We start from the raw sequence: 24,020 nt of genomic DNA, 5'->3' as shown, positions 1-24,020 counted from the left end.
AGGTGGGGTCTGGGGTCTGATACTACCGATACAAGATTGAAATTGCAGAAAAGAAAACTAAAGCTAAAGCTAAGAGAAAAGGAAAACTAATGCAAATAAGATAAAAGGTTTTTCATCCATGTCTCCAAAATGAGCTATTGCTCATTACATATAGCTCATACGTGAGCAAAGACCTAAGGGCTAAAAGGAAATAAGAAAAAATTATAAGGGGTGATTTAATAATAAATCAATCTAGCTAAATGGACTCAAGTGCAAGAAACAAAACTTGTTAACTAATCAACCGATCCCTTCCGCTAACTTCACGGTGCAAGCTTGCAAGCCCATTGTACAAGCTCCACCCGTACCTCCAACCTCTTCCATTTTAAATCGTATCAAACTGAAGTTTTGAATTAATATGAAAATGTGGATTGAGCAACGGAATGGCTAAAATTTAAATATTTTATAAACGTCGGTTATTTTTGTAATACCAGCCCTAAAAGTGGCTACTGGTGCATTTCTCTCTAGAGCGATGTCGTTTCGTTAGCCCAATAGCCTCCACGCCGATGCTCATGACAACTTGACTTCCTTTGAGTATCTTCTTTAATTTACAAAGACTCCATTTTTCTCTCTTAAATTGCAGTAACCAAATCAATGGGGATGGAGGAGAAGCCAAAGAAGCTATTGATTTTATATGCATCTCAGACAGGTAATGCCATAGACGCCGCTGAGCGTGTTGGTCGTGAAGCTGAACGCAGAGGATGCCCCGTCTCTTTGCTCTCCATTGACGATTTTGACCCTGTAACTTCTCCTTTACCCTAAACTATTACGCCTCAATCTTAAACTAGTTTATATTCAGTTTTGTAATAGTTGTTATTTTTTAGATTATTTTTAGCTGACTGTTTTCTACCGGACCCAATGCCAAGTTCTTGTTTTTTTTTTTTTTTTGTTTTCTTATTTGAGCTTATTGATTATGATTAATGACCTAAGTGTGACTAGTTTTTAATAATTATTGTTAGAGTTGTCTGCCGGAGCAGGAAATTGTAATATTTGTGGTGTCAACTACAGGTCAAGGGGACAACCCTGATTCTATTAAGGTTTGTTTGTTAGTATCACTTTTAAGCTTCTCGTGTGTTTATCTATAGACATATATGTACATATTTAAACCTTTTTTGTTCGTTTTATTAACTTGCTTGTAGGTATTTTGGAAGTTTCTCTTGCAAAGAAATCTGACCCAGAATTGGCTTAGCAGTGTCAGCTATGCTGTCTTTGGTTTGGGTGATTCCAGCTACCAGAAGTATAATGTATGCGCTGGCTCTACCTAATAAATTCTATCTCATGGTTTCACTGCCACTTTAGCATAAGATTGTCTGAAAGCAACTCGCTATGATTCAAAAAATAAAAAATAAAAAATCAACTGTTTAGTCCACCAGGAGAATCTTGATGTCCCTAAGCTTTTACTACTCCATCTTTTTCTTATATATAACTCTGGCCTATGCATTTCTTGTTGGGGTTTGAGGCTTATCAGTTCATTATTAGGAATTGCTCTTCAACTTTGTCTTCACATAAGATAATTTTAGTCTCTTTATAACAAAGACAGGTCAATTTCTGTATTTTATGTATTTCTATATGATTTTTTGCTTGTCGTTTGCATTGTTGCCCGACCAAATAATTAATCTAGAGAAATCTATTAGCTTTATGCAATTATGTATTCCATCTTTGAATGTTGATGTATGAATTATTTTTTCTGCAGTTTGTCGCAAAGAAACTTGACAAAAGACTTTCAAATCTTGGTGCTACAGCAATTGTGGAAAGAGGTCTTGGAGATGATCAGCACCCTTCAGGGTATTGTTATGGTTTAATCTTGTAGAGGAATAGTTGATTCATTTAGTCGGTGAGGTGCGCGTAAGCTTGCCCGGACACTATGGTTATCAAAAAGAAAAAGTATGGATTTTGCTGATAGTGTGTACGGCACTAAGATGGTGCTGACACTTCTGTACTGGTATAGCAAAAAGCAAAAGTATTCCCTTATATTCCTGTAGGGATTCCAATTCCATGAATGCTAACGGTGATTCAGCCTCATTTACAAATTCCTTTCTACACCAAAGTAAAACAAAATTATGCAATTAAACTTGATCTTTTTGATTGAGTTAGCACTATCTTCAAAACACCTTATGTTTCCTTCTGTCCAAACTATCTTATCCGCCAGAAGCTGTTGTTTTCATCTTTTAAAGCTGTTAAATAGGAGAATCCAATTTGATATACAGGATAATTATTTGCCCATTTATTTAACCAAACCATAGGGATTGAATAGCATTAAATTTCTTCTATCTACTTTTTCAGGAGACTGATCTGAATGAATTATAGGATCATGAATCTTCCTAGCTTTGTAGGAAATGGTGTTTTAAATATCCAGAAGGTTTTGCCATCAAGGTGATTGAGGTGGAATACATGTGTTGGAGCTTCTTTGCTTTAGGCTAGAATACTTTTACTACTTTGGCGAGGCTCACCTACTTATGTTGAATACAACTCTTCCCTCGCCTCTTCTGAAATTCTACAAATACTCAAGTGGAATTTCAGGTTAAAGGGTGAGGGAGGTTGAAGGGGGTAGAGGGGCCGGACCATTATCCACCGAGTTCCGATGATGAAAAGAGCGGATTACTTGGTTATCATAACAAAGAATTTCACTTTATAATGCTGTTGGTTATCATGGCACCTGAAGAGCGTCTTGTTATTTAGCAGTTGTTCTAGTAAAAGGTCTAATAAAAAAAAATTGCAGGTATGAAGGTGCTCTGGATCCTTGGATGTCCACCTTGTGGAAGGCAATATACCAAAAAGATCCGAAATTATTTCCTAAAGGTCCAGAGTGCATGACTTCAAATATGAGTTTGATGGATCAACCTAAAGTACAGATTACATACCATGATGTTGATGAAGGGGCTTTACAATTCTCATCTATCCCAGGTAACTTGCTAAATTGGACTTCAGCAATCAACATCATTTTCACCTTCAGGTCATTGTAGGTTCAGAGTTCTGGCTGACAGTCAGTAAAATATCAATGCATGATAGCATTTACATGCATGGATTTATAGATAAACTTACCCCTAAAAGTAAAGATCAATGTCTCCCTCTAAAGCCTTGATTGATACAGAAGAGAACTCATCCATAAGTTTGTGTAGTTTGTTCTGGAGTATCTTCAATCAGGATACTTATCCTGAGATTTTTACTTTATGCTGTCACTATGAAGCTTTGGAAAATCATTTTCTTGATATCATTTTGATGTACAAGTGCATCTCAATATTGTTCCTTGTGCTTTTCATATTTTGTTGTATGGTTTTGTTGGCCGAAAGGTTTTCTGACAGTTGTCTTCCAACATGTAGTAGTGATGAAACATCTGAAAATTGCAGATTTCAAACTTCTCGAGATGCAGATTGAGAGCACGCGCTTCATATTACCGGGAAAACTTTCTGGAAAGCACCCACCTGATTGCTTCTTAAAGATGGTAGGTGATCTCCATTTACATTTCTTTTGTTATGTGTCGGGCATGCAATGGAGCTGTTGCCTGCAAAAGTTAAGGAACTCCTTCCCTCTGAATCAGGGAGTTCGGTTGTGGATCCACTTGTGGTTTATACCAAGCAAAAGTGGAGTTCATTACTCAAACGCATCTATTCATGTCCTTAACCAGGAAAGTCGATAGTGGAAGTTAAGTGATGTGACAAATTGATAGTATCTCACTAGAAGTAGCACATATACTGAACATCTCTAAGCTCCCACAGAAATGAGATATGAATGATGTCATCCCTGAATGTATCATAACTAGAAGAACAGTTTCTGAAATGAGTCCTCTATTCTACAAAGCACTGGCGTATATTGTGCATTTTCAGAAAGGCTGCTTTTATGATCTTACGTGGAGGTGTTAGATCCTTTTTCTCGTCAATGCGATGGTTGTGATCTAGGCATTGACATGTTTTTCTTATTCACTCTATTGATGTAGGTTAAAAATGATCCATTAAGTAAAGCTGATTGTGGGAAAGATGTCCGCCATTTTGAACTTGAAGCTATTTCATCTGTAAGTCAAGTTGTACATTCTTATATCTCTTTTACTCCTTCACTTTATACAATACATCTAATGATTTCCTTTGTAATCTCAGTCTGTTGAGTATGAGGTTGGTGATGTTGTTCACATTCTCCCTGGGCAAGATGCTGCAGCGGTTGATGCTTTCATAAAGCGCTGTAATTTGAACCCTGAATCATATATCAGAGTATGTACTTGTCTTACGTTCTTGACTCTCTTGCTGTCACTAGGACCCTGCTAGTCTTCAAATCTTCCTCCTAGATATTATTTTGTATTCATGCATCTTAGAAGGTTTTTATTGTGTAAAATTTTCGTGGAACATGATTTACATTTCCATGTTAATATGGGTCTATTATCATGTGGATTGTCCTTATAAAAAATTATCATGTGGATTATCCTTATCAGAAAAAATTATCGTGTGGATTGGAAAGTATTGAAAAGTACTCTGAATTGTTTTGTGCCACTGGAAGGAGAAGTGTACCAGTATTCTAAAGGCTTTAGGATGGGAGGGATACTCTAGTGGTAAAGACCCTCCACCTCTAAGTTGGGTTCTGTTACCAAGGGAGCAAGTGGGAAAGGACCATTATTGCATTATTGGGCTCCCATGAGATGGAACCTCTTTAAAGTTGAAGAAATCAGAAATAGATAGGTAAGCAGCAGCAAAAACTGTTACAACAGAGGCACCACCATGACCTCCCTTGTAGGAGAGCTGATATTGGGGGGGGGGGGGTTTACTTGCCATGGGTATCATATTGAAAAATCGGTTAGATCACTTTGCAGATTTTGAGAAGAATGAAAAGGCTTCTTGTATTTATGGTGTATGTTTACATCTCATGAATAAGGTAATTTATACAAAGCTCCTAATGCTAATTAAGGAAATAAAATAAATCTATACAATTAATCCAGCTATCAAATCAAATCAAAATAAAATCAGATCTCCTAAATATAATCGAATCTCCTGAAATCATGCTAATCAACACTCCTAAATCAAGTCTCCTTGAATCATGCTAATCAACACTCCCCCTCAAGTTGGTGCAAAAATGTGGCACATGCCCAACTTGCAACTCAAAGTATGGAAAGTTCGCTTGTTGAGACCTTTGATAAACACATAAGCTAGCTGTTTTTCCGATGGCACACGAAACAAACTCAAGACACCAGTTATAACTTTTTCTTTGATGAAGTGTCGATCAATTTTCACATGCTTTGTTCGATCATGCTGGACAGGATTATGAGCTCTACTGATGGCAGCTTTATTGTCACAGACTCACAGTACAAGGAAAGTTTTCCTTTTTCATACAGTCTCAATTCCTGTAGTAGCTTTTGTAGCCAAAGCAGTTCGCAAACATCCTGGGCAATAGCTCTATATTCTGCCTCCGCACTTGATCTAGCAACTACACTTTGCTTCTTGCTTCTCCAAGTAATCAAGTTTCCTCCTACGAGCGTACAGTAACCGGATGTTGATCTTCTGTCATCTAGAGATCCAGCCCAATCCGCGTCTGTAAAGGCTTCTATTTGGAGGTGATCATGTTTGGAGAAAAGTAGACATTTCCAAAATGTGAAAGACAACTTGCATAATGAGATCTCGGGGATCATGCATTGAACTGACTCACCAGGCTAACTGAATAGGCTATTGTCTGGTCTAGTGAGAGAGATAATGAGTCTTCCAACCAGCCTCTGATATCTCTTCTTATCAACTGATTCTCTAACTCCGCTTTGTAACTTATGATTGCTTTCAATGGGCGATTCTGCGAGTTTGCAACCTGTCATACCAGTTTCTTTCAAAAGATCCAGAATATACTTCCTTTGAGAAATAAAGATTCCTCTTTTGGATCTAGCAACCTCAATTCCTATGAAGTACTGCAATTTTCCTAGATCTTTGATCTCAAATTCATGTGCCAACAAACTTATTCAATCGAGACATCTCCTTTTTGTCATCTCCTATCATTACATGTCATCAACATTAACTATGAGAAGTGAGTTTACCCGTTTGATGTTTATGAAGAGGTTGCATCAGCATTGCTTTGTTGGTAACTGAAGGAGATCATTGCTTTCTGAATCTGTCAAACCAAGCTTTAGGGGATTGTTTTAGTCCGTATAAGGCTTTCTTCAATCTGCATTACCTTTCCTTAACTCTGTTGGCAGTATCAATCCAGGAGGAATCTCCATATACACCTCTTCTTCTAAGTCTCAATGAAGAAATTGCATTCTTCACATCAAACTTGTTGCAAGTCCCAATCAAAATTAGCTGCACAAGATAAAAGAATTCTAACAGGTGCATCTTAGCAAACATGGGCAAATGTCTCTTGATAATCCACTCCATCAGTCTGAGTGAATGAATCCCTTAGCCACCAATCTTGCTTTGAATCTTTCAATTGAGCCCATCAGCTTTGTGCAGTAAAGACCATTTGCAGCCAACCAACTCTTGTTGGTGTGAAGTTGACAAGTTCCCATGTCTCATTTTTTGACAAGGCCTTCATTTCTTCAATCATAGCGTGTTTCCATTAGGATCTGCAAAAGCTTCCCTCTAATTCTGGGGAATAGACACAGAAGAAATAGACAAGGCAAAGGCTCTATGGAGGAGACAAAGAATTATAGGAGGCAAAATTAGATAAAGGGTTTGGTGGTGCAAAGATCTGACTCCTTTTCTGAGAGCAATAGGTTTATCTAACTCATTAGGAAATGTAAATATCTCACCAATAGAAGAAGGTTCAGCTTCGGTAGATTGCATGATGGCTTCTTCTGCTCTATTTTTCCTTGAGTAAGTTTTCAAATCAGGCATATCCAAATGCCCAATAGTCTCCCCCTGAATTCTTTCTCCAATTCACTTTCCCGGTGACAATGTCATCAAGAGGTCCAGTAATAGAACTAGGTAGAATCAGCTTTTCCTCCTTATTGCTCTCCCCTGAAGAGGTGATGAGGAAATACTAAAATAGGGCTGAGATTCTCGAAAGTAACATCCATGCTAACAAAAGATCTCCTTAAGGGAGGATGATAACATTTGTATCCTTTCTGTGTTGGAGAATACCCAATGAAAACACATTATAGCTCTAGGATCAAGTTTCCCAAATTTCTTGTGTGGACAAAGCAAGACACACCCAAACACCTTTGGAGGAACAATATATTCATTCTTACCCTTTAAAGTTTCCAGAGGACTTTGGAAAATTGAGGGGTTTTAAGTTGGCATTCTGTTGATAAGATAGGCAAGCCGCTAGTTATAGCATCCCCCAGTAAGGTTTTGGTAGATGCATGGTGAAGTTTTAAAGATATTGTACTTCTAACAGATCTCTATTTTTTCTTTCAGCGACCCCATTTGTGCACTAGTGTAAAGACAACTAGTTTGATGGACTATCCCATTGGACTCCAAATAAGCACCAAATCTTTTATCCATGTATTCGCTGCCATTGTCAGTTCTCAAGATTTTTATTTGGCATCAAACTGAGTATAAATCATCTTATGAAATGACTGAAAACAAGAAGAAAATTTCACTTTTGTCTTTTAACAAATATACCCAATTCATCCTAGTGCAGCAATCAATGAAAGTAACAAACCATCGACTACCAGACAAAGAAAATAGTTTGGGTAGGACCCCATACATTAGAATGAATAGTCAATAAACGGAGTTGTGCTTCTATTATCACTCACAGGATAAGAGTTTCTAGTATGCTTGGCATATTCACACGCATCACAGAACAAAGATTCAAATCGAGTCCTTGAAAACAAATCGGGATATAACTTCTTCAAAACCAAAAGAATGTATGGGTGTCCTAACCGTCTATGCCTTGTATATTCTGGTTGACATCCTATTCCCCTAAAAGACTTGACTAGAGTTTTGAATCTCATCTAAGTATATACAAGTCATCATGCAATCTATCACTGTTCAATTCTTTTCCCTGTTTGAAGATACCTGAAAAATCAATGATCGGGAAATAACTCGATTTTACAGTTTAGAGCTTTGGTGTATGGCTACTAACATATAAAAGATTGATAGGGAACTCAGGGACATGGAGCACGGATGATAGTTTAATATTAGGTGTACAAATGATAGAACCTGTTCCAGAGATAGGTGTTAAAGAACCATTGACTATTTTAATAGGGAAATTTACACAAAAATACAGTTAGAGGAAGCCCTTTTCCACCCGCCTAACCCAGGAATACAGTTTTCATCCGATAGCCCACAAACCTTTCTGAAAACAAGTCAAACTTTGCCCACCGTTTATTCATTGTGATTCCTTTTTCCTTGTACCATTTGTTTCACGCCTTAATCTGATTCCACATTTTTGTCTTTTCCTTTTCTCCTTTTTCTTTCTTATTTGTTTTCTTTTACTTCCCTCTTTACATATTTCAAAAAAATTAAAACTTGGTAAATGAATTGTAAAATCCCTCCAACGCGTACAAGATCTTTTTCATACAACACGTACACAAAAAAGAAGAAGAGAACAAAGTGTCAAATTTTCATAGAGGCCTTTTATGCAATGACAATGTATATACATCCTTATAAACTGAAAAAATATATAATTATACAACATTGTACACAAATAAACACATTTATACACAATTATACATATTATACAATACTGTATAAGTGGATATAAATACCACTTATACAATATTTCCACTAGAAAAACATTATGTCCAACACTACACTTATTGTAAATAATGTATCAACTTGTATAAACATGTATAATAGTGTATAAGAGGTGTTTGTACATCCATATACACAATTATACAGTGTTGATACAAACTGCTACATAGGATAATTTTTATCCAAACTTCGAGTTGTAGCAGAAGGTATTGGATGATTCAACTTGTCAATAGGTTAACAACTTTGCGCCAACGATTCCGAATTCAACACCCACACAAGATACACCTAGTTTCAGATCTGAGACTTCAAGGTCATAACAATAATGATCCGAATTCCAAACTTCAAAATCTTCCAAATTAGTGATTATTTTTTGGTGCAAATCAAGTTTGAGAGCTATTTATTTTCAGATCTGTGTGTATTTTTATTTTTCTTTCAAAATCTTCAATTTTCTTCCGCTTGCCACCATCAGACTTGACGGGCTTGGACAACGGAGGAGGAGCCTGAGCCTTCTTCAAGCCATTGATGGCAGAACTGCGTAGGGGGAGGGAGAATAGCAGGGGCTAGGTTAAGACAGGATGAGGGGATATGTGTGGGTTAGACAGAAAGAAGCGAGAGGCGGTGGAGAGAGAATTTAGTGTGGTGCAAATGAAGAAAGAAGAAAATAATAAAAACCCTAGATGTGTGTCTTTAATAATGGGCTAAAGGCTGAAAAGTTTTTTTAAGTTATGTACAATATGGGCTAGGTCGGGTAAAACTTAAAAACATGGGCCATTTTTTGTTACGGTGTGAAGTCATATGTATTTTCTTGTAATTCTTTCATTTTAATATTATCTCCTTTGGGACACTTAGAATAGTTTTGAATGCCTTTAGAAGAGCCTATCATGTGTCTATTTGCACCAGACGACAATCCAAGAATTAAAGTTATCAACAAAGGCAGTACCTGATTGCACATGATTGGATGTGGCAACATTAGCGGAGTCAAGTTTGGCTAGGAGGCGACGGAGAAGCTGAATTTCATCCGAAGACAAGATTTCTCCAGAAACCGTCTCCTTGAATGTCTCCATATTTCAGCCCAATCAGAAGGAAATCAGAAGGAGTTTGTGTTGCGGATAGCCAACAAGAGAGAGAAAGCTCGACCTCTTTGATAAAAAAGGAACCCTAGTGCTGCGAGGGAGATAACTCACCTCAAAAAGGCAGCAATGACTCTAATACCATGTAGATTTTGAGAAGAAGAAAAGGCTTCTTGTACTTATGTGTATGTTTATATCCCATGAGCAAGGGAATTTATACAAAGCTCCTAATGCTAATTAAGGAAATAAAATAAATCTATACAATCAATCCAACTATCAAATCAAATCAAATAAAATCAGATTTCCTAAATATAATCAAATCTCCTGAAATCATGCTAATCAACACTCCTAAATCAAGTCTCCTTGACTCATGCTAATCAACACACTTCAACATCTAGGATAAGTTCCTGAGCACCTGAACCAAGGCCTTGTTAATAAAAGCATTGAAGTGGCTGAAGCTCATTATCTTTGGATTAGTTAATGAGAACATGTTTTCAAATCTGTTTTACAATGTCGAATTTGAGATTTGTTGTCTCTTTCCTTTTCTCCCTTCTTTGTGGTGAGTTTTGGATCTGCAGTGTTGGCTATTACATCAATTGAAAGAGCAAATTTAACATGTATCAACTCTTGAATTCTTATGTTACTAATATGAACTTTTTTTCAGGTTGAGCCTAGAGATAATAAAGAAAATGGACAAAGTCATGACTTGAGAAATACATTGAAGGTCCCCATGAGATTAAAAACTTTTGTGGAACTGGCAATGGATGTTGCATCAGCTTCCCCTAGACGATATTTCTTTGAGGTAAGACACTGGAGATTTCTTGTCTTTCAAACAGTAATATCCGATGACATGGTGTATATTTGATATTTCTGCTGTTGTCTCTATTATTTGCCTGTACTTCACTGGTGCATGTTATGTTCATCTTCCTTGTTCTGCCTGTGGAATAGCACGTTATGCATGATCACCACATATCAGAGTAATTTAATAAGCCATTTGGATCGTTCATTTCTTCAGGTTATGAGTTATTTTGCCACTGCCGAACATGAGAAGGAGAGGCTTCAATATTTTGCCTCTCCAGAAGGAAGAGATGATCTTTATGAGTACAATCAGAAGGAACGGAGAACTGTACTGGAGGTGATGAAAATATTTCCACTCTTTTATAGATTAATGAAGCTGCACTTGAGTGGTCACTGACATTTTCCTTTACTGTTGGATTCTTTAATAATATGGTTTCTCTTATGTTAGATTTTTGTTTCAATGAAATGTATAGGTACTATAGTTTAAGAAGACATACTAAGACGCAAGAAGTTGGCCCAGTTCTTTTGGAAGTGAAACTGGTTAGCCAACACCAACTCTGTCATACGTTCACATTACAGCATCTTGATTGTCAAATTAGAAAACTAGTCTCTCTAAATGTGAAATCTGTAAGTGAGCATATCTTGCACTAGTCCTTTTTTGCAAGCAATAGAAGCTTGATACCTTAGTTAGGTTACCCACACTACGTTTAGCGAGCTACAGAATTCAAATTTTTTTGTTTTTTTGAAATTATGGAGGCACTTGGTCTTCTCCTATGGAATGTTCCTTCTGTTAACCAATAATGCCTTTTAACTAATAATGCTGTTTTATGGTTAAGTTATTGATTCACAGGAGATAATTTGGAAATGAACTGTAAAACTGTTTCTGCTGTTATCTGTTACCTTCTTCGGGAAAAACTGTTTCTGCTGTTAATATCTGATTTTCTTTCGTTTGATTTTTCAACTTTCCATATTGTAATGCAGGTATTAGAGGATTTTCCATCCGTTCAGATGCCATTTGAATGGTTGGTTCAGTTGGTACCTCCACTTAAAACTAGGGCTTTTTCCATCTCTTCTTCTCACTCAGTTCATCCAAATCAAGTACATTTAACAGTTAGTGTGGTGTCATGGACAACACCTTATAAGAGGAAGCGCACAGGTCTTTGCTCATCATGGCTAGCTGGACTTGATCCTCAGAAAAGTATGATTTTTGGAGTAATTTGTAATTAAAATGCGTTATTCATTTACTCATCACCTCTTGTAGCTCTCTGATGATGGTTTTTGGATTATGCTAAACAGGAGTCCTCATACCGGCTTGGTTTCAAAAGGGTTCTCTTCCTGCCCCTCCGCCTTCACTTCCGGTTATTGTTATTGGACCTGGCACAGGGTGTGCTCCTTTTCGTGGATTTGTGGAGGAAAGATCCCTGCAGAGTCAATCGGGTCCAACTGCTCCCCTTCTTTTCTTCTTTGGTTGTAGAAATGAAGAAAATGACTTTTTGTACCAAGATTTTTGGTTGTTTCATTCACAAAAAGGCGGAGTCCTTTCTGAAGAAAAAGGTGGAGGCTTTTTTGCTGCCTTTTCCAGAGACCAACCACAGAAAATCTACGTGCAACATAAAATGAGAGAACAAAGTGTTAAGATATGGAATCTATTAACTGAGGGCGCAGCTGTGTATGTCGCTGGCTCTGCCAACAAAATGCCTTCTGATGTGCTGTTGGCATTTGAAGAAATTGTATCTAAAGAAGGCGGGGTTCCAAAAGAAGCTGCAGTAAGGTGGCTTAGGGCATTGGAAAAGGCAGGCAAGTATCATGTTGAAGCATGGTCTTGAGCACTCCTTGGTATTTTGTCCAGTTTCACCTTAAAATCTAGGGATGATTAGCCAAAAAACCATGCCCTTCTCAGTCATGCTATTTCTACATGATTCTTATAACCCATATTCGTTCGTGAAATGTGTATCTAGTGTTCTCAGAAAGAAGTTGGCCTATTGAAAGAACAGTCATTAGTAAGACAAGTCGGTTATTCCCAAGGATGAGGTCTCTTATCAATTCGGAGAGGGTTTTTATCTGCTTGTTGGAATAAGTTGGATATGGAGTTTCCAATAGGAGCTCTAAATCGAGAGCAAACTTCAGTATGGTGCAGCATTTATGTTGGGGGAGATATTATTTATGATATGAGTATTTTGTCCGTCTGAGATTAAGAGATTTTGAAGATTTATTTCTCTGGGAGGAATCCAGAGGCATAAGAGAAATAAGATTGAACCGATAGAAAGTATCTCAATATTTTCAAGTAGCTGGATTGATTTCTTTAGCATGATAAGAAATGTAGAAGGATTTGGCTAAATTGTATAATTGATCTACTATTTGGTCTTTCTCCTCTTCCTATTTTCAAGCTTATACTACTTGACAGATTCTTTTATTTGATTAAGAATGAAGATATATGAGCATAGTTTGACAGAGTGATTAACATTCATTTTCTTTAGAGAAAGGGTGGTCAAGGTTATAAGTTAAATTGTAATGCACGCTTATTGGATGTTGAGATTTTTTTTTGGAGCAACAGGTATTATCCCGATGATAAAATATGTTAATAGCCGTCACTAATTGTAGGGAGAAAGTTTATGTTACTAGTAATAATATGAGTATTATTTAACTTGCCATGCCTATTCGAATTTTTTTTTGTAAGAGAAAAAAAAAAAAGAATCACAATCTAATTTGAAAGAGTGCAAGTATTGCACTTCAGTTTGGTAGAAGGGAAACTGAGTTCTGTTATACAGAGTCCAAAATTCCCAAGTCTCAACTAGAGGGTTTCCACTCTCTCTTTCTCTCTGTCTGAAACTTACTGATCAACACATCCCAAAGTAAACTTGGCTCATTGAGCGTTTTCTTCTCACAATCTCTTTCCATCCAAAAATGTCATCTTTCCGAAGCCCCACTCCTATTCTCCGTCATTCCATATCTCTGCCTTGAACCCCAAAAGAAATCTTGGCGTTTTGCGGAAGAAACCTCAGCTGATGGTTCTGCCCCCTCAGCTCTCCTTCAGAAAGAGGTCTTTTCCTCTCCCTCTCTCTCTCTCTCTCTCACTCTTACACACACACACACACACTCTTCATCCGAAATTGCTTGGCATTGTTTGAATGGACACAGATTAGGAAAAGATGATGACTTTTGAAATCATAAAGTTATGTCTGCATAAATCACCATATATATATCCTTGTACCAAACAATTTGTTTTTGTAACCAGTTGGACCTTCAACAACTTATGTCGATGGCAATATGGGAATGTAAAAATTATACTCCCTCTCTTTCAATTTAGATGACACATTTTCCTTATTAATCCGTTCTAAAAGAAACAATTGGAAATAATTCAACTTTAAAATCTTCATTATACCAATTTATCCTTAATGAGAAGCTTTTACAACCACACAAATGTCATGGCCTCACAAAGCTTTTGCCGCTTAAGCTTTTCCCTTAAGCTTTTAAGGCTACAAGTTAGTAACTTTTTTCTAAATATAAAAATGTGCTAATTTTGAGGGGACAGAGTGAACACACACGTTTGTGTGACCGTGTGTGTAATATACATGTATATATGTGTGTGTCTTATAAGTAGTATGATCCATTTTGCTGCTCTTAGTATTGTTGTTATAACTGTTACAATCTGTAGGATGTACATAAGCTCGGAGTGGTGGTGAAGTCAATGGAGAAACCTAGGATAGTGTTGAAGTTTATTTGGATGGAGAAGAACATTGGAATTGTGCTGGACCAGGTTATTCCTAGTCATGGTACACTTCCTGTGAGCCCTTATTATTTCTGGCCTAGAAAAGATGATTGGGAGGAGCTTAAAGTCTTGCTAGAGAGTAAGCCCTGGATATCCCAGAAGCAGATGATCATTCTCCTTAACCAGTCCACTGATATCATCAATTTGTGGCAACGAAGTTGGTGATTTAGCGTAAGCTGTCATCGAACAAGATTTATCTTGCTGCCACTGAATGTCATAATTCTGTTTGTTGTAACTTACTTCACTTAAAAAGGTTAGTACCTACTAAAAAATTCACTTAAAATGTTAGTCAATTGAATGCAATTGATTCTTGTAGATTTCCTCAATTCTTTTCATATTATGAAGTGCAATTTAGACCTTGTAATTGTTGATGTTACAAAGTTTTTGTAATCCCAAGATGATCTCTTTTTTCCTATGTGGTTACTGCTGGTTTTAATTCCACTTCATGAAGATTAATATGAAACGCATAAGGATAAATTTATACTAATTTACAAATTTGACTGTAACCATTGTTGCTGATTATTTTAGTGGTAACAGGTACTCAGATAAGAGTACCTGTTGCCTCCTGTAACTTTTTGTTTTGCTTTTTATTAGGGTTCTGTTTTGGTGTAAGTAGTGTGGTCACCTATTGGTGATAGGGTTCTTTTATCTTTTATAGTTGTACTGGTTGTTTTGTAAGCTGAATGTGGTCGATGCTTGTTTCAGAACTTCTGAAATTTGCCCTATTTCAATTAATATTACTGACTGATTCAGTTTTAAAATTTACCTTCATCAAAAAGGAAGGAAGAAGAGTGTCTCTTGGCCATTTTTCAGGTGCGATTACATCTTCCATTTACAATCAACATTAGTAAAATCAGCAAGCCTTAGACTTGTATTCACTATTCACCAAGTACTTGTAATGTGTTGCTTAGATCTTAAATGAAAAAACTGTTTGCGCGAAACATCTAATTGTGAATCTTGCTTCTGTTCTTTTGGATTTCATTATGATCTATTACCTACATGAGATCTCCATTTGAGGAACTCTTACAAACTTAACTAACAACTAATCTGGTGTAATCCCATAAGTGGGGTCTGGGGAGGGTAGTGTGTACGCAAACCTTACCGTAAAGGTAGAGAGGCTGATTCCGATATACGCTCTGTCTCGCAAACTTAACTGTCTTTCAAAATTTCGTGATGTTAATTATCTGATTGGAGAAAATCTAATAGCATCTTCTTTATCCAAAACTTGCTATGTGATTCACTTATTTTCCAATTGATTGTAATCATTGTGTAGTACTCTCATGTTAAGAAGGATATTAGATGTCAATTCTGATGCGCCAAACAATTAGAATAAGCAAAAGATGAGAATGTGATAAAGGTATTATCTCAACTCTAAAGTCTGCAAAACGAATGTGATTGTTTACTGATCTATATCACAAGTATGTCTTTCTGCAAAAATCATCTGCAGAAATGATCTGGTTTAAACATACATAAAGCTAAGATCCCTCCCCCCCGCCCCAAAGCAAGTTCCGATCCTAAGAAAAACAATATGAAGAAAGATAGGCGCTCGATGTAGCACCAATGTATAAGATGATTGGAGCTAATAGTTCATCCCTGAATAGCTTCTGTCACATGCAGCTGCTCTATTGATGTTTTCCTAGGAATCTTGTCCGATGATGCTTTTTTCTTTCTGGGCCCTGTGACATCTCTTCACGACTCTGTCCCTGCTGAAAATGTATGGTTGCATGATTGCAAATATGCTTGCCAGTCAACCATGCCTTAATCCTTGCTCTCATTAGGCTTGGATAAATCCAAACAATTCTTGCTAGTAGTGCTGCTGCTGCATTAGCTGCTGATAGAGAAGCATCAGGCATTTCATACAATCCGAGTATCCTCCAATATGATCACTGAAGCTGCTTCTGTACCTCCCACTTCACCTATAATAGTAAGACATGTTAGGCCATTTGAAGTTTCCATCATAAGTAGTGTTTGCCATTAAAGTAGTTTTTAAAAATACAAAAAAACTACCTTGAGCACACTCCTTTTTGCTGTAAACCTTAACCTCGATTGTGATATCTGAAGTCTCTTCATCCTCTGCACACAGAGTGACACCACAATGGGCCGCAATATCAATAAGCATATTCCTTCTTTTCCCTGATCCTGTGTGACGTTTTGATAGCTTGGGTATCATCTGGAGAAATGTCATGATCAGATTAGTTTGTCAATTTCCTTTAGATTTTAGGGGCAGGGGATAAATAGCACATCATTCATCTCCTACCTTAGGATGCACGCTACAATTATTTCTTAAATCAACACATTGAGCCGCAAATTCATTCCCATATCTTGAGGTGAAAATATCTCGAAGTTCATGCAGCTCTGGGAATTCTCCCCATCTTGAAGCTGCAAAAATCAAGCTTGAGACTGCCTCTGCAAGCTCCTCAGGACATTCCCTGTTTAAATGTTGGCGGGTACATCGTCAAGCGTTGGAAAAAAGGAGGTGGGATTCTTCTATTGGACAGCCATCCGAGAGAGGCCCAATCTAGTTGTAGATTTCGATAAGATAGGAGAAGTACTCACCCTTTAGTTTGTATCAGCACTCTTTTTCCGATTAGGAGATGGCAGTACTTTTCCATCATCGCAAGTGCATCTAGTGTATTCTGTTCCTTGATAACAAGTTCGACCTGTGAAGTAAAATTGATCAGAAGTTGAATTTCTTGAGAAGAAACCATCATGTGATAGGAGGAGAATGCAAGACGAGGGAGTAGGGTATATCAGTGGAACCTACTCGATGAAGGGCATCTTCTTGGCGACCAAGATGGAGTAGCTGGATAACATCAGAACGGGCGAGTGAGCACCTAACTTGGTGTTGATTTCTGAGAATGGCAATCCTTGAGATGGCAAGGTTAGCCAGTGTTGTAACTCTTGATGCCTTGAATTTTCTTCCAAAAAGTCCCATGTTTCTTCTTTGTTTCGTTTGTATGAAGCTCTTGAGATAGGCTGTTGCTTAGTAGGAGATAGAGTGAGATCTTGTTTATATATAAGCGAGCACGCACACATGCAAATTGAAGGAGTCTTATTTAGGAGAAGCAGCTGTTGTGGACAAGTTGATTTCTTAATTCCATTTGTTTGATAACGTGTTAAGACTCTATTATTCCAACCTTTGAAGTTGTCAACAACATTGTTCAATTCATGGATGATCGACGGCTGTCGTGGAACATGTCATTTTCCATTGTTATAAATACTTCAATTCGATAGTCTTCCATTTGATAAACTAAAACTACTACGTAATAAAGAACAGGCGAGTGCTAGAAAGACCTGGCAGCCTTTTTACACTTTTTCCTGTTTATTTTTTTGTTAAAGACGTTTTCATGTTTATTAACTAGTCCAACAGCTATTTTCTGCTGACTTGTTCAGCATGATTGGTATCCTTCTTTTTTCAACTTTTCACTTTTCCAGTTACATTTTTCTTTCTTCACTCAGAAAATGAATGTTCTAGAGAATTATTTTATGATAAGAACCATGTAAAAAGCAACCAATGGGACTAAAAAATCTAACCAGGTTTCTAAAATTTGAATGCACAGCCAAAACTATTTAATGTTGTCTTCTTTTTCCGCTGAGTGGCCATTAAGCAGGAAAATTCTGTTTGCATGATATACGTTTAAAATTAAACTTGCAACCATTCACTTTAGATACACATTACTAAAAGTTTAAAGTGAGATATGTTGGTTTCAATAGTTTCAGTCAAACTTTTAAGCAATAAAATTTGACGTAACGGGAAAGAAAGTGGATGTAACAACCAGGGGCGAATGCCACCTTTTGCAAAGGGTGACCAACTGACTACCCTTCACCGTGAAATATTACGAAAATTACACTGTGTATATAAGTAAAATATTATTTTTAGATACATAAAATATATATTGAACACCCTTTCAAGTTTGAACACCCTTGGAAACACTTCTGGCTTCGGCCACCGCTGACAACATTCCCACTTAGTGAAAAGCAACAGAACACACGAGATAAAAAAGGACCACAATAATGCTACTTTCCGTGGAGACCAACTTATCTTCCATAGTAGTTCTTTGATTAAGAAGTTGAGAAAATCAAAGAGATTTGATTGTTAAAACAGAGATGCTCTTGTTATCTCACCATATTCTGTAAACGAGAACATTCTTTTTCGTTTAACATATATACATTAAGGAAAAGGACTAAATAGTAAATTTTTTACCAATATTTTTCTCCTTTCACTTTAGTAAAAGGTATTTATGTACGAGATGAATTCTATCTGTTTAAGGGGAACAAATTCTCGTACACTTTCCTTGCCCCGGAAGTAGGAATAATAGTATTGTGGTCTCATGTCTAGCCAATTAGTCAAGCAGCTATCAGCATCTGAGACGAGGGATTTTTTTTTTCTACAAGGGACGTTTGTATATTAAACACAAAAGACACCAAGATAAGCCAAGAGCCGATTTGGCAACTGCATGGCCGTAACTAGCCTCCAAAAATCGGAAAAAGTACTAGTCTAACTTGAGGAATGAGGAGAGAGCTGTAGGGCATGATTTTACTGATATAATAAGATCCATTATACAAAAGGGTCAGAGTATCCAAGGTTTGCCACTGGAAATGAGGAAATAAAATGTACTCCACATGGCAAGATATATAGGAAGTCACAGATTAAAATGAAGAGAAGAAAAACAACGTATAATGGAAACTGTAACAGGTCAAATAGCACCCAGTTCAATCCATGTCATTCGTCAAACTCATGCATGTGATCTAATAGATAGTTTGCAGCCAGCTCCTCATTTTTGTTGCACGCAAAGTATACTTCCAATACTAAAGCTCGATCAAACCCCATAGCTTCAAGCTGCCAAAATAATATCACCAACCGTAATAGACAATACAAGAAATTTATATTAGCTGACAATATATCTTGCCTAGCTTGGTCAATCAGCATTTTCAGCTATCAAAGTAAAAACATTTACATTAAAACATCAATAATTGCAAATGCAATCTTTCTCAGAATGATAGTGAGATAATTCAAAACCCAACTCCCAATATGGCCTAGCGTTACGTCAAAACATTTGCAACAGTGAATTAACCATTTAAGTTACCCGTGACATTGTACCCCTTCTAGAATCTATTATGAAACCATTGACGACTTTATTTGATGCAAGCTAAAGGATAACTAAATAACTTACACGTTCAATAGCCTCACGCTCTTCAGGTGTAACAGTCACCGCTTGTGGTATTGCTCCTGCCATCTGCCCTAGCGCATTCCTTGATACACCATATAGTGAGAAAATCAGTCTTGCATACAAGCTCATGATGGTAAAGAAAGGATCTAGAATAGGTAGGCTCAGACACATATAGAACCAGCTCTTAATTGCAGAAAAACAGTTTAGGCAGGTAATAACAAATGTTCTCACCCCTCCCCTTCAACAGGTTCATTGATGAGGCGCAGAAAGTCGGGTTGATGCTCTTGAATAAGCCGCATCAAATGCGGATTTTGCTTACCCAACTCCTGGAGCATAGGCTGCAGATAAACAAATGTCATGGTTCTATCAAGTCTGAAAGTACTTGGAGCAAACAAACAATTAGTCATAGCATGTATAATCCAATACCTGCAAGATTTGTGGATTGGCTTGAACCATTGTTCGAAGGGCCTGAAACTGTTAATGGAGAAGGATATAAAATTATGCTTTCAAATTTATATTATCTATTTTGGAGAAAGTGCATAACCCACCTGTGGACTATTGCGTAGAAAATCCAAATTTCCAGAACCGGCATTTGAGCCCACATTTGGTAGACCCTGATTGGGTAAATGTAAATTTAGGATAAGGCCAGAATGAACAATAAGTAAGCAAATTTAACCTTCCAGGTATACTTACTACCTGAGGAAACAGATCCAAAGGATTAGCATTTGGCCCACTTGAAGGAACTGCGGGTTGTGAAGCCTCTTGCGCTGAAGGGTTTACAGCCTGTCCACTGGCAATAGCAGCGGCTGTAGGGGCAAAAGGCGGAATTTCGGCTTGTTCAGGAATACCCTGAAAGAAAATTATGTGTTTTCAGGATAAGTTAAAGATGCAACCACAGAAAATAAAGGAACATAGCAGTGTACACCTTAATAAGACAACAAATAAGGACCATATAAGATATTTTCTTACTTCATTTATTAGTCCCATTTCCTAATCATAACAGGTTTAAATGGATATTAAGCCCTAGGAACGAACAAACTAGAAAGGCAACGCAATACACAAAGTGAAAGAGTGTATGTTTTGGATGACCTAGAAAGAAATGCAACAGAAGGGCATTTGAGGAGCAGGAAAAATTCAATGCTACACAGTAAGAACATTATGCTATTTTTTGTGTATGCTTGGAGTACACAGCAAACCCATGTTTATATAGATGATTGGATAGGATTTTAGAAGCTGTTTTTGTATAGTGAACTCTCTCTTGGATACAGCTTGTAAATTGGGGCTTTCAACAAAAGCCCCGTATGTCAATAAAAGCTACTCCCTGTAATTTCAATTTATATCTCTCTTCATTTTAGGCTGTTCCAAAATGTTTTGATGCTTTTCCATTTCTATCCATCTTTCACAACTTCCATGAATTCAACACAATTCGATATGATTTTTGGTTATTTTTCGCAATATTTTACCTAACACTCTATTAGTTTCATCCACTGTGACTAATAAACTACCTAAGTCAAAATGAGTATCTTAAACTCCATGCCCAGTCAAACACCGTTAAGTAAATTGAAAGCGGGGACAACTCGTCAATCAAAAAGCAATGCATAAAATGAAGAAACGGGAGGGAAGGTTCTCTCTGAGGTCAAGAAGGTGAATCAATCTGCATCACTCTCACATTAACCAGACAAATGGATTCGTCATTTTAACCAATTAAATGAGAAATTGCAGAAGAAAAATATCCTCAATTGTTTGGACGACAAACCAGGGAAAGAGAAGGATAACATAGAGAGGGAAGGAAGGTGGTCACGCAGAAGGAGAAGAAAATCAACACTAGACTACATGATACACAGATACTCTTACACAGCCAACTGCCGCGCAAATTTGAATTTACCACATAGAAAATCCGACCAGAAATGAGGTGTAAGAGAATGAACACGGAGAAAGATCTCAAAAGCAAAGTTAGCCGCAGACTCACAGAATACAAGTAGTCAACAGCTCTCTCTGGATTGTTATATGCTGCACGTAAAGCACGCACAACTGTATCCCTATCCCAACTTCCACCACCCATATCAAGAATGTGTTGAACTGTGGCCTCCAACTTACTTCCAGCAACAAGGTTTGATGCTGCTTGATCATACACATCTGTTACAGTACTGTTTGAAAGAATGGAGTAATACTCAAATAAAGACAAGACTAATTACATAGTAAATTCGAGCATAATTAAAAGGGATGTCCCTAAACCAAGCATGTAATATGTATTCACCTAGCATCACCAGGCACAGGGGCAGGAGCAGACTCAGAAGCAGATTGTGGACTGCAAAGCAAACAAATCTTAAAACTAAACCAACAAAAACAACAAAAGGGAAAAGAAATTTCAAGTACAAGGTACCAGTGACGAAATCAAAGATGCCAGGAAGAGAAACTTACGGTGCAGCACTTGCAACGGGAGCTTGAGGTGCTGTTATTGTCTGTCTAGCTTGGGCTTGCCCAGTGGAAATAGCTGGTTGTGCCTAGTCAAACAGTTGTTATCAGCTCCAGTGTTTTAAAAAGTGATCGCTTCGTCGTCTTAAGCGAGAAGCGACGCGAAGCGACAGGCCTTCAATTTTTTGAAGCTGAGGCGACTCGACCAGCAAAAGCAATCGCTTCAGGTGTTGAAGCGAGAAGCGACGCAGAAGCGAGATGCGCAAAAAAGCGATTGCTTTAGTCAACAGAGGTCAATTTTTGTTTAAAAAAAAATTGGGTCTTTTTTTATTATACAAAACATAGACCCTAACAAACTGAAGACATTTCTTCTCTTCTTCCCTTCCATCGACCTCACTGCTGCTTCTAGGGTTCCATCCAGCAGCGTCCGGTCCAGGTAATTTCTTCTTTTTTTCTTCTTTCTTCTTCTTCTTCTCCTTTTTTCTTCTCCTTTTTTTCTCTTCTTTCTTCTTCTTCCTGTGCGTCTGCTCGCTGCTAGGGCAGGCACGTTTTTTTCTTCTTCTTTTTTCCTTTTATTCTTTTTATTTAGCCTTTATTTATTAGTAATTTTTATGTGTATTTCAGTTTATAAATTTAATTTTATATACATATATATATATGTCATTATATATTTTTTTCTTCTTTTTTCCCTTTTATTCTTCGTATTTAGCCTTTATTTATTAATTTTTATGTGTATTTCAGTTTATAAAGTTAGTTATTTCCAGTTTATTTCATTATATTTGCTTTTCTTGTATCTTAATAGGGATTAAAAATGTTTGAAAGTTTGAAAGAGAAAGACCCGGCTTGGCGCTATGGCGATAAAGTTAATGAGAAGAATAGTACAAATGTTATATGCAAGTTTTACATTATGTTTTTTAAGAATTGCGCTTCACTTCAATGAAGCGTGCCCTTTGCTTCGCGCTTCGCTTTTGAAGCGAGGCGGGTCCCATTCGCTTTTTTCCGCTTCTCGCTAAAAACACTGATCAACTCTCAAAATCTAGATTGACAAAACCATCTTTCAACTGCTTAAATAAAATATTGTTACACTTGTAGTGCTACACAGCAATGGCATGTGAGAATCGATACTCTATAAGTTACGTTGCAAGCGAAGAGAAACTTAAGAAGGTAATTAAGCTCTTACCGTATCTGAAGGAGCTGCCGGAGAAGATGAGGTTCCAGTTGATGAGGCCTTATTCTACAATAACCATGAAAATATGGGCAGTACCAGCATCAGCCAACAAAACAAAAGACATAGAGCCCGTTTGGATTGGCTTGTTTTAAGTGCTTTTAAACTAAAATAGCTTTTAAGCCATTTTGTAGTGTTTGGATAAAGTAAAAAAGTGCTTTTAAGCACTTATTTTTAAGCTAAAAGGACAAAAACAAGCCAAAAGCCAAAAGTTAGAATTCCTTACTTATGGCTAAAGCTATTTTGGCTTAAAAGTCACTTAAAACAAGCCCATCCAAACGGGCTCATATTCACACGGCACAGAAGAAGAACTACACTTGCAATTTCAACCCCCCCGCCACCCCGCCACCCCCCCCCACCCAAAACAACAGGCTTTCTCAAGTCAAGCCAAACAATAGAAGAGCCTATTGCTCAGCACATGCTTGTAACTGCACAGTTATTACCTTGGAAAGCATAATGACCACGAAACTATTTTCAGCAACTTTGTTTTCCTCGAGCGTTGTAGTGTCCTTGAGAACTTTACCCTGATGAATAAGCATCTGTTGTGCAGCAGGGTAGACATCTTGTCCCTGAACTGATTCTATGTTTCTCTTCACATCCGCAACCTGAATAATTAGCCATCTTGGTCATCAGCTTATGCAAAGAATAGGCAGGGGAGGGGAAGAGGGGAAAGGAGGGAACATTACCAGAGAAATGATACATAATGCAACACTAAAATTAATAGTAGGATTAATACATTTATATTCAAATGCATATCCCCTATTTCAACCAAGTAAGATATGGCCGCATGACATGCCTGATCAGGCAACTTGACATAAGAAGTCTTAAAACCAAAACACCTATATCCACAACCACTGTCTCCGGCAAAGATAAAAAGCCTAAGTAATTCAGATCACCTACCTCCCCCCCACCCACGCACCCCCCCCCCCAAAAAAAAAA

At 37.4% G+C, this 24,020-nt stretch overlaps 3 protein-coding genes and 1 long non-coding RNA gene across 5 annotated transcripts in view; 2 read left to right on the top strand and 2 right to left on the bottom strand.

Moving 5' to 3' along the window:
- The first annotated feature begins 562 nt into the window (after positions 1-562).
- Positions 563-12,958, top strand: LOC109237412 (NADPH-dependent diflavin oxidoreductase 1). Of its 2 annotated transcripts, XM_019403717.1 has the most exons (12): positions 563-777; positions 996-1,073; positions 1,176-1,280; positions 1,730-1,821; positions 2,756-2,940; positions 3,384-3,478; positions 3,971-4,045; positions 4,128-4,238; positions 10,368-10,505; positions 10,719-10,838; positions 11,483-11,699; positions 11,798-12,958. In XM_019403717.1, the coding sequence occupies exons 1-12, from the start codon at positions 631-633 to the stop codon at positions 12,325-12,327; spliced, it is 1,893 nt and encodes a 630-aa protein (XP_019259262.1). In that variant the 5' UTR covers positions 563-630; the 3' UTR covers positions 12,328-12,958. The 2 variants fall into 2 exon arrangements, with proteins under 2 accessions (XP_019259262.1, XP_019259263.1); XM_019403718.1 differs by lacking the exons at positions 563-777; positions 996-1,073; positions 1,176-1,280; ... (3 more) ...; positions 3,971-4,045; positions 4,128-4,238 and adding an exon at positions 10,975-11,041 and having other exon boundaries at positions 10,389-10,505.
- A 245-nt stretch (positions 12,959-13,203) lies between these two features.
- Positions 13,204-14,634, top strand: LOC109237402. Its single transcript, XR_002069627.1, has 2 exons — positions 13,204-13,541; positions 14,157-14,634. It is a non-coding gene; the product is annotated as an uncharacterized LOC109237402 (long non-coding RNA).
- A 1,129-nt stretch (positions 14,635-15,763) lies between these two features.
- LOC109237401 lies at positions 15,764-17,420 on the bottom strand. Its single transcript, XM_019403707.1, has 5 exons — positions 17,035-17,420; positions 16,827-16,930; positions 16,528-16,699; positions 16,278-16,440; positions 15,764-16,186 (listed from the first exon to the last, which is right to left on the bottom strand). Exons 1-5 carry the CDS (start codon positions 17,203-17,205, stop codon positions 16,125-16,127), a joined length of 672 nt encoding a protein of 223 aa, XP_019259252.1. The 5' UTR covers positions 17,206-17,420; the 3' UTR covers positions 15,764-16,124.
- A 1,353-nt stretch (positions 17,421-18,773) lies between these two features.
- LOC109237411 (ubiquitin receptor RAD23d-like) overlaps positions 18,774-24,020 on the bottom strand; it is a 6,069-nt gene continuing 822 nt past the window's right edge. The window contains exons 2-12 of the mRNA XM_019403716.1: positions 23,525-23,686; positions 23,037-23,090; positions 21,863-21,945; positions 21,699-21,749; positions 21,411-21,588; positions 20,138-20,290; positions 19,990-20,055; positions 19,868-19,915; positions 19,673-19,779; positions 19,445-19,523; positions 18,774-19,110 (exon numbers count right to left, since the gene is read on the bottom strand). Coding sequence (XP_019259261.1) covers positions 18,994-19,110; positions 19,445-19,523; positions 19,673-19,779; positions 19,868-19,915; positions 19,990-20,055; positions 20,138-20,290; positions 21,411-21,588; positions 21,699-21,749; positions 21,863-21,945; positions 23,037-23,090; positions 23,525-23,686 — 1,098 coding nt within the window. The 3' untranslated portion in view covers positions 18,774-18,993. The remainder of the gene's footprint in view (positions 19,111-19,444; positions 19,524-19,672; positions 19,780-19,867; positions 19,916-19,989; positions 20,056-20,137; positions 20,291-21,410; positions 21,589-21,698; positions 21,750-21,862; positions 21,946-23,036; positions 23,091-23,524; positions 23,687-24,020) is intronic.

Source organism: Nicotiana attenuata, unplaced genomic scaffold, assembly GCF_001879085.1.
Source record: "Nicotiana attenuata strain UT unplaced genomic scaffold, NIATTr2, whole genome shotgun sequence".
In the NCBI taxonomy this organism is placed as follows: Eukaryota; Viridiplantae; Streptophyta; class Magnoliopsida; order Solanales; family Solanaceae; genus Nicotiana; species Nicotiana attenuata.
Note: the sequence above shows the minus strand (reverse complement) of the source record. Positions and strands in the feature narration are given on the sequence as shown.